Source organism: Oryzias latipes, chromosome 5 (genome assembly GCF_002234675.1).
Source record: "Oryzias latipes chromosome 5, ASM223467v1".
NCBI lineage: Eukaryota > Metazoa > Chordata > Actinopteri > Beloniformes > Adrianichthyidae > Oryzias > Oryzias latipes.
In genome coordinates, this window is record NC_019863.2 from 24,753,559 (window position 1) to 24,765,847 (window position 12,289).

The window sequence follows — 12,289 nt, forward strand, 5'->3', positions numbered from 1 at the left end:
AGTATTGCTACTTAAAATGGAAAAAAAAGATAATCAAATGCCACTTACACTGATTTTCAAACAGCAGCACTTGCATGCCGTAAAGTGAGAAGGACTGCCGAAAGCTGTAAGTCACAGAGTTCTTTTTCTTCTGAAAGATCTTTGTAACCTAAAACCAAGAAGCACAGCACCAACAGTGGTTTAGACTCTTTTAATGGCATGGTTAAGTTGACTTCATGAGTGACGCGTGTCATACCACCAGCAGGTCGTTAAAGAGGAAGATCTCCCTCTGATGTAGACCCAGCTTTTGGGGTTTGTTGGGATCGGGTACTTCAAACAGTCTGCAGTAACAAACCAGTCTTCGGTGGGGCAGCGACAGCACCTGCATATGGCACAAGCTCCCATTTAACACGAACATCAACATAAATGTAAATAATAAAGTAATAATACTTACACAGCCAATACCCTGGTGCAAAGAGCCAATCTTCACAGTGGAAGACACATGTAAAAGACATTTTGCTGATTAGTGTGTGTGGGGTTTTTATTTGGAACAGAGCATCAGTTGTAAAAGAGCAAAGACTCTGTGCCAGAAACGGGAACGTTAGCTCAGAATATAGTTATTCAAACTCTACATGCTGCTTAACTTACCGGCTTCTTTCCAACAATAAGTTTCTCTACTTTCTGAACTTGGGACACATGATCTTCATTAGTCCTAAGCTCCCTCTTGCGAATCCGCTCATATATCCCCACCAGTATTTCTCTGGGAATATCCTCCCCATCATCAACGCCTGAAATTAGCGGGAGAAACACAGAAAAAGAGACATTCATTATCAGTTTGGACTGACAAGTCCAACTGTTATACTCAGATCTATAGTTTTAAGACAACTTTCTCCTGAGGTCAATCCTATTATTCATTATCTTCCACTTGTCTGATGTCTGGGTTGCTGAGACAACTGCCCAGACATCCGTCTCCCTGGCCACTTTTTCTAGCTTTTACAGGAGGATATAAAGGTGTTTCGAGTTCAGCCAAAAGGTACAATCTCTACAGTGTCTATCACAGGGCCTCACATGTTGATGATGCAAGGGAAGGGAAAGGGCAGACATCCGAGTGGCATTCTCAAGTTCACTCTGAGTTCTTCCCAAATGGCCAAGCTTCACACATTCTATCTTAAAGAGAAGTTCCAGCCACCCAGTTAAGAAAGCTTGTTTTTAAAGTCTGTATGTCTAAATGCTCTGTATAGATGATAAGTGCATGGCTGGCACACAGGAAAATAGGGTTTAATTCCCAGGGTGCACAATGTGCTTTATCCAGTGTGGTTCCTTGGGCCACTGCCTAACTTTGTAGCCACAAGAGACCAAGTCTAGCTCCTCCTCTTGTGTCACTACACAAGTTTTTAAGTCAATTTTTGGGCTCTACATACAAAATGCACGGCCATTTAACGCACGTTTAAAGTTAAACCAGTTCAACTTTGACCAACCAGGGACTCGGATTTAGGAGTGACATATGGATAGCATCTTTTTCAGTTCATGAAAAAATTGCAAGATTCACCAGATTTGCACCGCTTCCACATTTTGCTCCAAGTCTCTTTCCTCTGTGAGTTCATGTGCTAGCATCGGGTAGCGACAGTTCCATGTGAATACCGTATGCTAAAAGGGCATGTGATGCACGTTGCTGCATGTACAGTACAGACCAAAAGTTTGGACAAAGTTTATTGAGCTTGACTCAAAAAGCTGTTTTTTTCAAGACAAAAAACAGAGCCACTGAACAGCGAAGATTTGACTTTGAAACTCAGCAAAAACAGCAGTTTTGTATGCAGGATGCACTGAGAGCAGCACAGTACCTCGCAGGTTTTTCACAAAGTCCTCCAACTTCATCTTCCTCTCAGGCTTGACGTTGGGACTGTACATGTCAGTGTTGAGGAGGATGATTGCAAAGGCCAGGATGAAGATGGTGTCGGGGTTCCTGAACTGCTGCACCACTCCAGGGTTGCAGATGCAGTATCTCTGGCTGTGTAGAGGATAGAAGACATAAAAGTTTTAATGTTGTTTCATTATTTTCAATCTTGGATGTTGTATTGGAAATACATGATGAGTTACCGATACAAACAACACCTTGTGGTGGGTTTTTACCAACAAGGGATTTTGTTTCTATTTTTTGTGTTTATTTCTATATTAAACTAAAACATAAAAAAACCCAACATTTTGGCAACCACCTTAAAACATACTACTCATTTGGTGTCAAGTATAAATATAATTACACAAACAACTATTTATTTTTCCTTTTTTGATCTATGAATTATTGTGGATATCTTACACTCAATTATCTCTCTGGTTGCACAGAAATGTGCTTGTGGACTAACGACAGTCAACCTCATCTCCCCAGATGTCAAATTTCTATGTTGCTTGTCCTTTGCACACTTATTTTTATGCAACCACTGCAAATGTCCTAGCAGCATCTAAACAAGCCGAGCAGCAAGCTGAGCAGGTGAGAAGAGAGTGTAAATGCTGTAGCATAAAAAAATCAAAGCAACTGGGTTTTATTTTGTTTCAGTTGTACTTTTATAACTTTAACAGTTTAAAGCTTAATCAAAGAATTTACGCAAAGAAAACTTGTTTAAAAAATATATACATACATATATTTATATCATAAAAAATGTGTTTATCTTTTTTAGTAAATGTACATGTCCCTGAGTGAGTTTCTGACCTGAAGGCTTCTATCAGGCGCTCAACCTTTTGAGCTTCTCCCTGCACTTTGATGTGCGCCTGGAATTTGCGCAGTGCTTCATCAAGCTCCATGGCAGAAAAGTCCATTTCGTCCACCACACAGCTGCGAAGAAACACCAGCAGAAAGCTCTGTTGTTGGAAATGTTCACAATCAGTTGGAAAAAAATCCTCAAAATAAAAAAATAAAAAAATAATAATACATTTTTTTTTTTTGTCGAAACAGGTTCATAAAAACTAGATTTTAAACTAGATTCATAGTCCATAGATTCGGACAGCACTACAAAACGGCGAACGGACTATATAGTGCACTATGCATTGAGTAGTAAAGGAATTTAGACACAACCAATGAGATTTTCCCTTTGTGAAATCGATGACATCAGATTCGCCAATTAAAAAATTAAATTGTCAAAAAATTGTTTAAAAAAAAGTAGTGAGCATGGTGTCTGAATTGCTTTTAAAATCCAGGGCACCACATAGTCCCACACTATATAATTTTTTAGTAGTTAGGGATTAGTGTGGGTGTCCGAACATAGGCATAATTTCATGTTAAAATAAATGCTAATTTTAAATCTGATGATTGACAGAGCTGTGGTGCATAAAACATGGCTGGAAATAACGTTGCTGTTTCATTTCTAGGGTAGGGCAGAAGATATATTTAAAGAGGATTGTGAACTCTTAAGCACCTTGCATGTCACAAGTAAAGTATTTCCTTAAGGAACCTATTAGACATGTCTGCTTAACTTACACCTGCAAATAGTTTAAAGGCTTCCAGTCTGCTAAAGAGCTTTAAGATGGATTCGGCCAATTCTGTTGAGTGTAAAGAGCCTGGCTAAGGTGCTAGAGATAAAACCAATACTCAGAAGATCTTAAGCACATCTCATTTGACTCAGGAATAAACAGGGACTGGATGTAGATTCACTTTTATCTTTTATCTGGATGTAAGTTGGATGGAACACCAATAATAAGAAGCTGACATAACTATAGTATTTTTTAATATAATCTATAGTCTTAAGAAGATTGCAGTTGTCATCGGAAATAATCAACATGGAAGAACAACAAGGAACTGACAAGAGCAAAGGACTTACTCAAGAACATCCCTGTTAAACTGCTTCTGTCTGTTTCCCAGGAACTCGCCAATCATCTGCCTACTCAAGCCTTTCCGCTGAAGCAGGAAGTGGGCCACCCCCACCGGGGTGTCAGGAACAAAGTTTCGGTCTATCAGATACTGGGTGCCTTTTTCTGGTTTTCTACAGACATAAAAACATTGGAACAGTTTAGATAAGAAAAAAGTAGGAAGGGAGGGAGGAGACCATTTTTTAAATTTGGGATTACTTCCCTGTACTTGTGTGTAAGCTAATGCAATGAGTTTTAGCAAATCATGGAGGCAAAGAGGGCTTAAGAGAAGAGAAAAAGCTACTCGGTTCAAGGGGTTCAGTTAGGGTTCATTTAGAGCTTGTGTCAGCGTGTTTCTAATAATAATAATAATAATACATTTTATTTATAAGGCGCCTTTCTGGGCACTCAAGGTCGCCGCACAGCATGTATACAGTATAAAATACAATAAACACTTAAAACAACAACAACAATTTAAATAAATACAAAATTAAATAAAAAATATATAAAAACGTGAAAAGGTTAATGTTAAAGTGAATAGGCCATTTGGAAAAGATGAGTTTTTAGCTTTGATTTGAAATGTGGGAGTGTGTCAGTGTTGCGGAGGTCAGGGGGGAGTGAGTTCCAAAGCTGGGGAGCAGAGCAACTGAATGCCCGGCTCCCCATGGTGACAAGACGGGCAGAAGGGACAGAAAACTGGATAGAAGAAGAGGAGCGGAGGGAGCGAGCAGGTATGGAGACATGAAGGAGGTCAGAGAGATATGGAGGTGCAAGGTTGTGAAAGGCTTTGAATGTGTAGAGCAAGATTTTGTATTGAATGCGGAATGGGATGGGTAGCCAGTGAAGCTGTTGAAGAATAGGTGTGATATGGTTGATGGAGGGAGTGCGTGTGATGATACGAGCAGCTGAATTCTGAACCATTTGAAGTTTATGGAGGGTTTTTTGTGGGAGACCAAATAGAAGAGAGTTACAATAGTCCAGGCGGGAAGTAACAAGACTATGTACCAGTACATAGTAAGACTGATCTGGTGACGCTGTTTATGTGAGAAGTGAAAGAGAGACTACTGTCGAGGATGACACCCAAACTCTTTACCTGAGGGGAGGGAGAGATGGTGGAGCCGTCAATGGAAAGAGAGAAATGGTTGGTCTTGCTCAGGGTGGATTTGGTGCCTATCAGAAGAAGTTCAGTTTTATTGCTATTGAGTTTTAAAAAGTTTGAGGTGAACCAGGATTTGACTTCATTGATGCAGTCAACCAGTGCTAATGGAGGCAGTGTGGAGTTGGGTTGGCTGGAAAGATAGAGCTGGGTGTCATCCGCATAGCAATGAAAATGGATGTGGTGTTTTTGGAAAATATGACCAAGCGGGAGAAGGTAGATAATAAAGAGGAGTGGATCGAGCACAGAACCCTGAGGGACACCAGTTGTGATGGGGACAGAATGAGAAGTGAAAGATTTCAGTTGGATAAACTGAGTACGGTCAGACAGGTAGGAATGAATCCATTGGTGCCAGAGATGCCAATGGAAGAGAGTCTGTTCAAGAGGATAGAATGAGAAATGGTGTCAAAAGCTGAACTGAGATCAAGTAAAAGAAGGATGGATAATAAACCACAGTCAGCAGAGAGGAGAAGGTCATTAGTAATTTTTAGAAGAGCAGTTTCAGTACTATGAAGGGGACGGAAGGCAGATTGGAAAAGTTCATACAGATTATTGGAGGACAGATGAGCATGAAGCTGAGCAGATACTGTTTTCTCAAGAATTTTTGAAATGAATGGAAGGTTGGAAATGGGACGGTAATTATTGAGGTCTGTGGGATCTGCACCCAGTTTTTTAAGTATGGGAGTGACAGCAGCAGTTTTCAGTGCAGGAGGAACGATTCCAGAGGAGAGGGAAGCATGGATTATGTTGGTGATGAGAGGACAAAGAGAGGGAGCTGTAGCTTTAACAAGGATGGTGGGCAGTGGGTCAAGCTGGCATGTGGAAGGTTTGGATTTTTTAATTAATGTAGTTATTTGACTAACTGTGGGTAGGGTAAATGAAGAAAACGAATCATCAGACGTAAAAGATGGAATGGAAGATAGAAATGGAGCAGAGTAGGGGGTGAGCTGTTGATGGATAAGGTGGATTTTTGTGGTGAAAAATGAAGCCAAGGTGTTGCAGAAATCAGTTGAATAGAGATGTGATGGAAGGGAGTCAGGAGGTTTGATAATGTTAGAGATGAGGGAGAAAAGAATCTTTGAATTTTGGTTTTAGAGATGCACTCTTTATAGTGGAGAATGTGCTGTGTGTACATGTCTTTATGGATACTTAGTCCGATTTTGGTGTAGAGTCTTTCAAGTTGGCGGCCTTTTGCTTTTAACTGTCTTAGAGAGGGGGTATACCAGGGTGCAGTATAGGTGAATGAGACAGATCTGGATTTTAGTGGAGCAAGTGTGTTGAGGATGTGGTGCAGGTGTGTGTTGTAGTGTGAAACAAGTTGATCTGGAGCTGTAAAACTGTCTGTATTTGGGAGTTCACTGATCAGGGCAGATAAATTCTCCAGGTTGATACCCTTAGCATTACGGAAGGTAATATTGCGTGAAGGCTTGTGTTTGGAAAGAAACAAATTGACATTAAATGTCACAAGCATATGGTCGGAAAACGGGATGAAGTTTGATTTACAGTCCATGGGTATGATACCTGAGCAGCAGATTAAGTCCAGAATGTGTCCTTTTGAGTGAGTGGGAAAATCAACAAATTGTTGAAAACCAAAACTGTCCAAACAGGATAGGAAATCATTAGTAAGTGAATTGTTAACATTATCCAGGTGAATATTTAGGTCTCCTAGTAATAAAACATTTGGTGAAAGAGCAGAGATATATGTTAGAAAAGTTGAAAAGTCTGACATGAAATCCTTGTTTGGTTTTGGTGGTCTGTAAATAGTGGCAATGATGGTCGGGGTGGATCCAGAAAGCTGACATACAGTGGCCTCAAATGACTGGAAGGTAAGAACTGTTATAAGAGCTGCTCTCAAACACTCACGGAAAAAAATTCAAAGTTAGTTGGGTTCCTTAACAGCAACAATTTTAAATGTTTTTTGAATGTAAATCTGAGGGATGTTCTTACTTGTTGAAGAGGTTTAGGCCAATGCGGTAGTGTCTCTTCCGAATAATGTCGTTGCTGAAAGCAGGTGAGTCCCAGCTGTTGCGTGTTTCTTTGTGGTATGTCTGCTTGCTGAGCGTCTGCTCCCTGAGGCTGTCCCTCGATGAAGACTCAGAGCTGCAGTTGATCGTGTCATTGGAGTTCGATGTGCTGTTGATGCTGTCATTGTCACCATCGGAAAAATCAGACTCGGACTTGCTCTGCCGGTTTGGGGTACCATTGACCACCACATGAGGATCAAGCTGTCGGGGTCGGTGACCTTCCTCTCTGGAAGGTCCTCGAGGTGGTAGGCTGCGGCTGACATGTTTGGGGCTACTTTGCTGGTTGCTTCGCTCATAGGCATTGTGTCTCTTTAAAGAACTAGGATCAGAACGATCGCTTAACTCCACCGAACTGTCACTGGGAGGCTCAATGGTCAATAAGGGCAGGTGTTCAACTCGAAGACGCTGCTCTTGACATTCTAAGGAAGGTGTGCTGCGACAGCTGGTATCAGTGTCGCCTTTGTCATCCTTGTGAACAAGGGACCAGTAGTCTTGGGAAGAGTTAAGGGAGCGTTGAGGCAGGTCAGATTCTGTACTGGAGGGTCGGTCTACTGACAGCGAAAGAGGCAGGGGTGGTGATAACTCCTCTTCATCAATGTACAGGGTAACATCGCTATAAGATGCTGTCATCTCCTCCAGTTTGCACCTGTCTGGGGAGCTCTGAGAAGGTTCAACCTGTTTGTCCATATCCTTGTCTCTTCTCCTTTGCTCTGGCTGACCGTCTTCTCCATGCAAGCTGCGGCAGTTCAGAGCATCGTCAATAGACTCAGCTAAGGACTTCACCTGCCTGGAGAAAGCATCTTCTAGTTCTGTAATGGCATCAGTGAAGTCGCTTTGTGGAGTTGAGGTCTTCGACTGGCCCCTCTCCCCATCATGATCTGACTGAACTAGTGCTCCAACTTTGGTGCCACCATCTGTCAGTGAAACTTGCTTCCCCTCAAAATAGGAGCTGTTGAATTTTTCAGGTCCTTCAAAGGAAAACTGCATTCTCATATTGGATAAAACAATCCGTCTGGACATGCGGTTCTCGGACATAGAGCTTCTAAGACGCTCAAAGTTCTTGTTCATCTGATACTGGCGGAAGGCTGTCTGGATGGTGCGTGCAGCATGCCGAGTTATGAAACGCCCACCATATTTACGCTCTAGCATCTCCACCTGCAAGAGGAAAGAAGTCTGTGTGGTAAAAGGTCTGAAACACAGCTTAGTTATCCATCCATCCATCCATCCATCCATCCATCCATCCATCCATCCATCCATCCATCCATCCATCCATCCATCCATCCATCCATCCATCCATCCATCAGGATGTTGACTGTCAAAAGGAGCTTTGCTGTTCAGCTCAGCTCTGCTTTTATTCTACTGCCAGCCTCCTGTTCTGCCCCCTCTGAAGGGGGATCTAATTATACCTGGAGTGTTCTTCTTTAAGTATGAAAAGAATCAGTGACAAAAACAAACTATTCAGGACACGTTTGAGCACCATATGAATATCACATTTCAAACTAAGCATGAAATATTCAACATTTTCCAATTGTGAAGATGACTCTTACATTTTTTTAAATTCTTCTGCTATAAATCTGGACCACTAATTTACATGAAAATAACAAGTTCTGCCTTTGCTAAGATTTCATTTTAATCCGCCACTTCAAATTTAAATAATAGAAAAATTGAACTGTGGTCAAACTCAATACTTGCAGTTACCCAGCAGCCCAGCAATTAAGTCCTATTCAAAAACACTTGAATCCATGTCAGACAGTGTCTTTGATGGCTCTAACAGTTATTAAAGCCTATTTGGATTAAGGCAAATCACAGTAACTCTATCTGACTTGGGAAAACAGAAAAAAAAATGGAAAAGAAATCACTTATCTATTAAATAGAAAACATATAAAACAAAGAAGTTTGATACCACTGTCTTGTGCGTTCTCAATGCTGATAAAATTCAGGTATTCTGGCAATGAAATGACTTTATTCTGATGATATCTGAGCTCATCCCACAAATAATTAATCATGCTTAGATGACAGGATTGGCGAACTTCTAATCTATTGGCATAATTGCCTGAAGAGGATGAGGAAGATCAGTTTTTTTGAAAGCATGCCTGAAGTCTATAAGGTGTACAGACAGAGGGGCAGGATCCTCATAGTCACCTGTTTGTCCTGAAGGTCAGATGAAAGCTCATAGCTTTCTGACAGTGAGCGGGAGCGCTTGATGGCTTCTTCCTCTGCCTGCTTTCGGAGGATGGACTGGGAGTGCTGCAGCTTTGACCTGCGTGTACGTGGGTGTCCAGCCAGCAGAATCTGCCCGTAGAGCTGGCTATCGAGGCGCTCAGGACCAAGTCCACCTCGGTGGGTCACTGGGACGTAACTGTAGCAGCTGCTGGAGTCAACAGAGGTTCCAACCTCAGTGCCTGGGCCATCGCCTTCCACACTACAAGCACACACACACAAAACAGATCAGTCCTAAACTGTGTTTGGGCAAGGGACAGGTGGTCAGTGGCATAGGGAACTTTACAACTACCAACACCATGTAAATAAGTGTGACAAAATGTAAAGCAACAGTAGAATGCTCCCTGTCATCTACCTTGTTGTTTTTCATGGTTTAGCCATTGGTCTTCTGAAAACCATCAAATTAGGCCTTCTTTTGATCTTACAGAATTCTTCATGGTAGTGTCCTTGACAACAGCCCAAAAAGAATCCCCTGTAAAGCAGTTCTGCCTGAAAACTATTAAGAAGTTGTCTTAAACTAAGATTCACCCACATTGTGTTGATCTGCACACAGCTCATTCGAACATGTGACAAAGTTACCATCAGTGTTAAAGGTTAACCAGCTAAAAATATCAGCCACACAATTGGTAACCCCTACTGCACAGCCTGAAGCATCATTTGATGGATCTTAACATCAGAAAATAGATAGCTGTGAATAGTGGTATATTGTAAATGCAATTGAACAGAGAAAACAAACAAAAAAAAGAAAGTGTGACCAGGCTTTACATACTTTTATTTTGGATGTAAATCTGGACTTTTTAACACAGAAGTAAATGGAAACTGTTCCTTTTCAGAAACCAGCCTCAAGTGGTCAATTCAGAAACAGAAATAACAGATTATGACTCCAAGATTGTACTCCACCGTAGGAAAAGGAATAAATATAGAAAAATTGAAACAAAATCAAACTTACATCATTACAAACACAAAGAACCCCAAAACTAGCACTAGGGTCTTACGTATGCTACAAAAACGTCCAAACCCAAGTCACAACACATGTAAACACTAGTGTCAATACTAATTTGCTATTAGTATTAGTAAATGGATTTATTTTTAAATTAGTTTTATAGATGAAGGAGGAGCTTGGTAAGCTCTGACAGTTTAAGCACAAATCGGCTGCCTGTGGTTCTAAGGGACACACATATAATTATCTGTTAAGATACAAAATACTATTTCTAAAGTTCCCAAAATGCTGAACTTCACAAACATAAATATTTGGTTTTCTTGCTGTGGAACAGTTATTTGACTGTAAAATGATTATATAACATAGATAGCTGTTAGTTGATATTTTCCATTTTAACTATCTTAACAGAAAAGAGCAACTAGCCACAATCAACCCACTATTGTTGCCACCAAAAGATGAATCCCGACAGCAATCAACTCCCTCAGATTGCATTTTTGGTAAACCTCAATCCTCTCAGGTTTTGGCAACAATTACAGTCATTAAGCCCAAACATCAGCTAAAGAAATCCTTCTGTCAGTAATAGGAATTATTAATGAGATATGTTTAATCTGGTAATTGCCTTGTGAAAAAAAGGCAATGTTTCAGTCAATCATGCGGAGATGCTGCTGACACGCAGGCTAATTAGTAATTCCCTGAATTTTTACTTCATCTCTTGAGAAAAAACAAAAAAACTATTGCTTTCTTTACAGCCTTTTCATTTTCAGGCTCTTGTCTCCCAAACTTAAGTGACACGTGTAACCCAGGTTACTAGAACTTGTGGGAGAAGTTTTTTTTTATCCTGTAGAGGGCGCTGTAGGTTGGGAAGGACAGGACAACATGCGCGGAGGGATACGTCAGATGTGAGATCTGTGAGCTGGACCTCAGACTGTTGAGAGAACGTGAGCGAGTTGTCCCCGTTCTTTTATGTTTTCTTGAAAGAAAGACAATTGTCTTCAAGATATTGCCTCCCAGATAACACGTTTTGTTTTGTTTCACATTTACAAAGGAATTGGTCAGGTTTTTTTCCATTGTGTGAATTCACCACCGTCGCGAGTGCCCAGTTCCCACACACCGCAGCAAATGACGGACGTCTGGTGATGGCGAGCCACCCAACTGGAGTCTGAAAAGAAGCAACCTTAACCTGGAACTCTGATTGCTGCAAAGAGGAAATTGAACATTGCGTTCAATCGTGGTAGGAGAGTGACTACCTTAATTCCACAGGTGCCCAATCACCTGGATCTGAAAGAACTGCCCAAGGACGGAACAGACTTGTATTTCTATTGTTAGATATTGTTTTGATTAAGAGAATTTTACATAATTTTATTGCATTATTATTATTTTTTTAACCAACCTGGTATATTGGGTTTAAAATTGAACTAAAAAGTATTTTTCTGAAAACCTTGCAAGGTAAAATTTGACCAACCCCGGGGTTAACCAATTTTCTTTCTACACAAATTTTATTTGGGTTATCAGGTTTAATTGTTCATGTTCTGGAACTGTTTGAAAGTGTTTTTGTTAATTCCCATCCATTTATAAATAAGTCAAAAGTTAAAAAAATCATAATTGTGGTCTGTGGTCATTTATTTAATTTAGTGTATTCAACTGCTCCTCTGAACCTAGAACTATTCTGGTCCAACTCAGCATTTGAGGTGCTACATTCTTGGCGAGCCAGCCAGGAGCAGTTGAAGTAATAACAGTTAGTAAAACAGACCACTTTAGACATTGACTAAAATAACGAGAGAAAAATTGGATGTGGTTGAAAGTGAAAATGTGAAGGTGTCTAACTCTGTAATTGTGAGGGGCCTTACTGAAACAGAAATGGATGAAGAACTAACAGAGTTCTTGATTAAATATGGACGCATTGCTAGAACAATCCGGATTGATAATCCTCGATCCCAGTACCACAAACATGTTATTGTTGAATATGAAAGTGGTTCCGCTGTTTGCACCCTTAGTCCTGTGCTTCCATACACCTTTGAATCTCCTAGTCATGTCACCTATGAGATCAGAGCACTTTCTGCTGAATACTTACCAGTTGCTGCTCGTAGTGCTACTGATGGATTCATGAGTGAACTCCAAAGACTTTCTAAAATA

The 12,289-nt window shown here is 40.7% G+C and overlaps 1 protein-coding gene across 6 annotated transcripts in view; it reads right to left on the reverse strand.

Annotated features, from left to right (window-relative positions):
* iqsec1 (IQ motif and Sec7 domain 1) overlaps positions 1-12,289 on the reverse strand; it is a 138,691-nt gene that overhangs the window by 8,332 nt on the left and 118,070 nt on the right. For all 6 annotated transcript variants that reach the window (XM_023955126.1, XM_023955121.1, XM_023955122.1 and 3 more), the window contains 9 exons: positions 9,139-9,418; positions 6,920-8,151; positions 3,789-3,950; positions 2,684-2,806; positions 1,821-1,987; positions 628-767; positions 434-463; positions 236-361; positions 49-148 (listed from right to left, as the gene is read on the reverse strand). In XM_023955126.1, the coding sequence (XP_023810894.1) occupies positions 49-148; positions 236-361; positions 434-463; positions 628-767; positions 1,821-1,987; positions 2,684-2,806; positions 3,789-3,950; positions 6,920-8,151; positions 9,139-9,418 (2,360 nt within the window). The remainder of the gene's footprint in view (positions 1-48; positions 149-235; positions 362-433; positions 464-627; positions 768-1,820; positions 1,988-2,683; positions 2,807-3,788; positions 3,951-6,919; positions 8,152-9,138; positions 9,419-12,289) is intronic.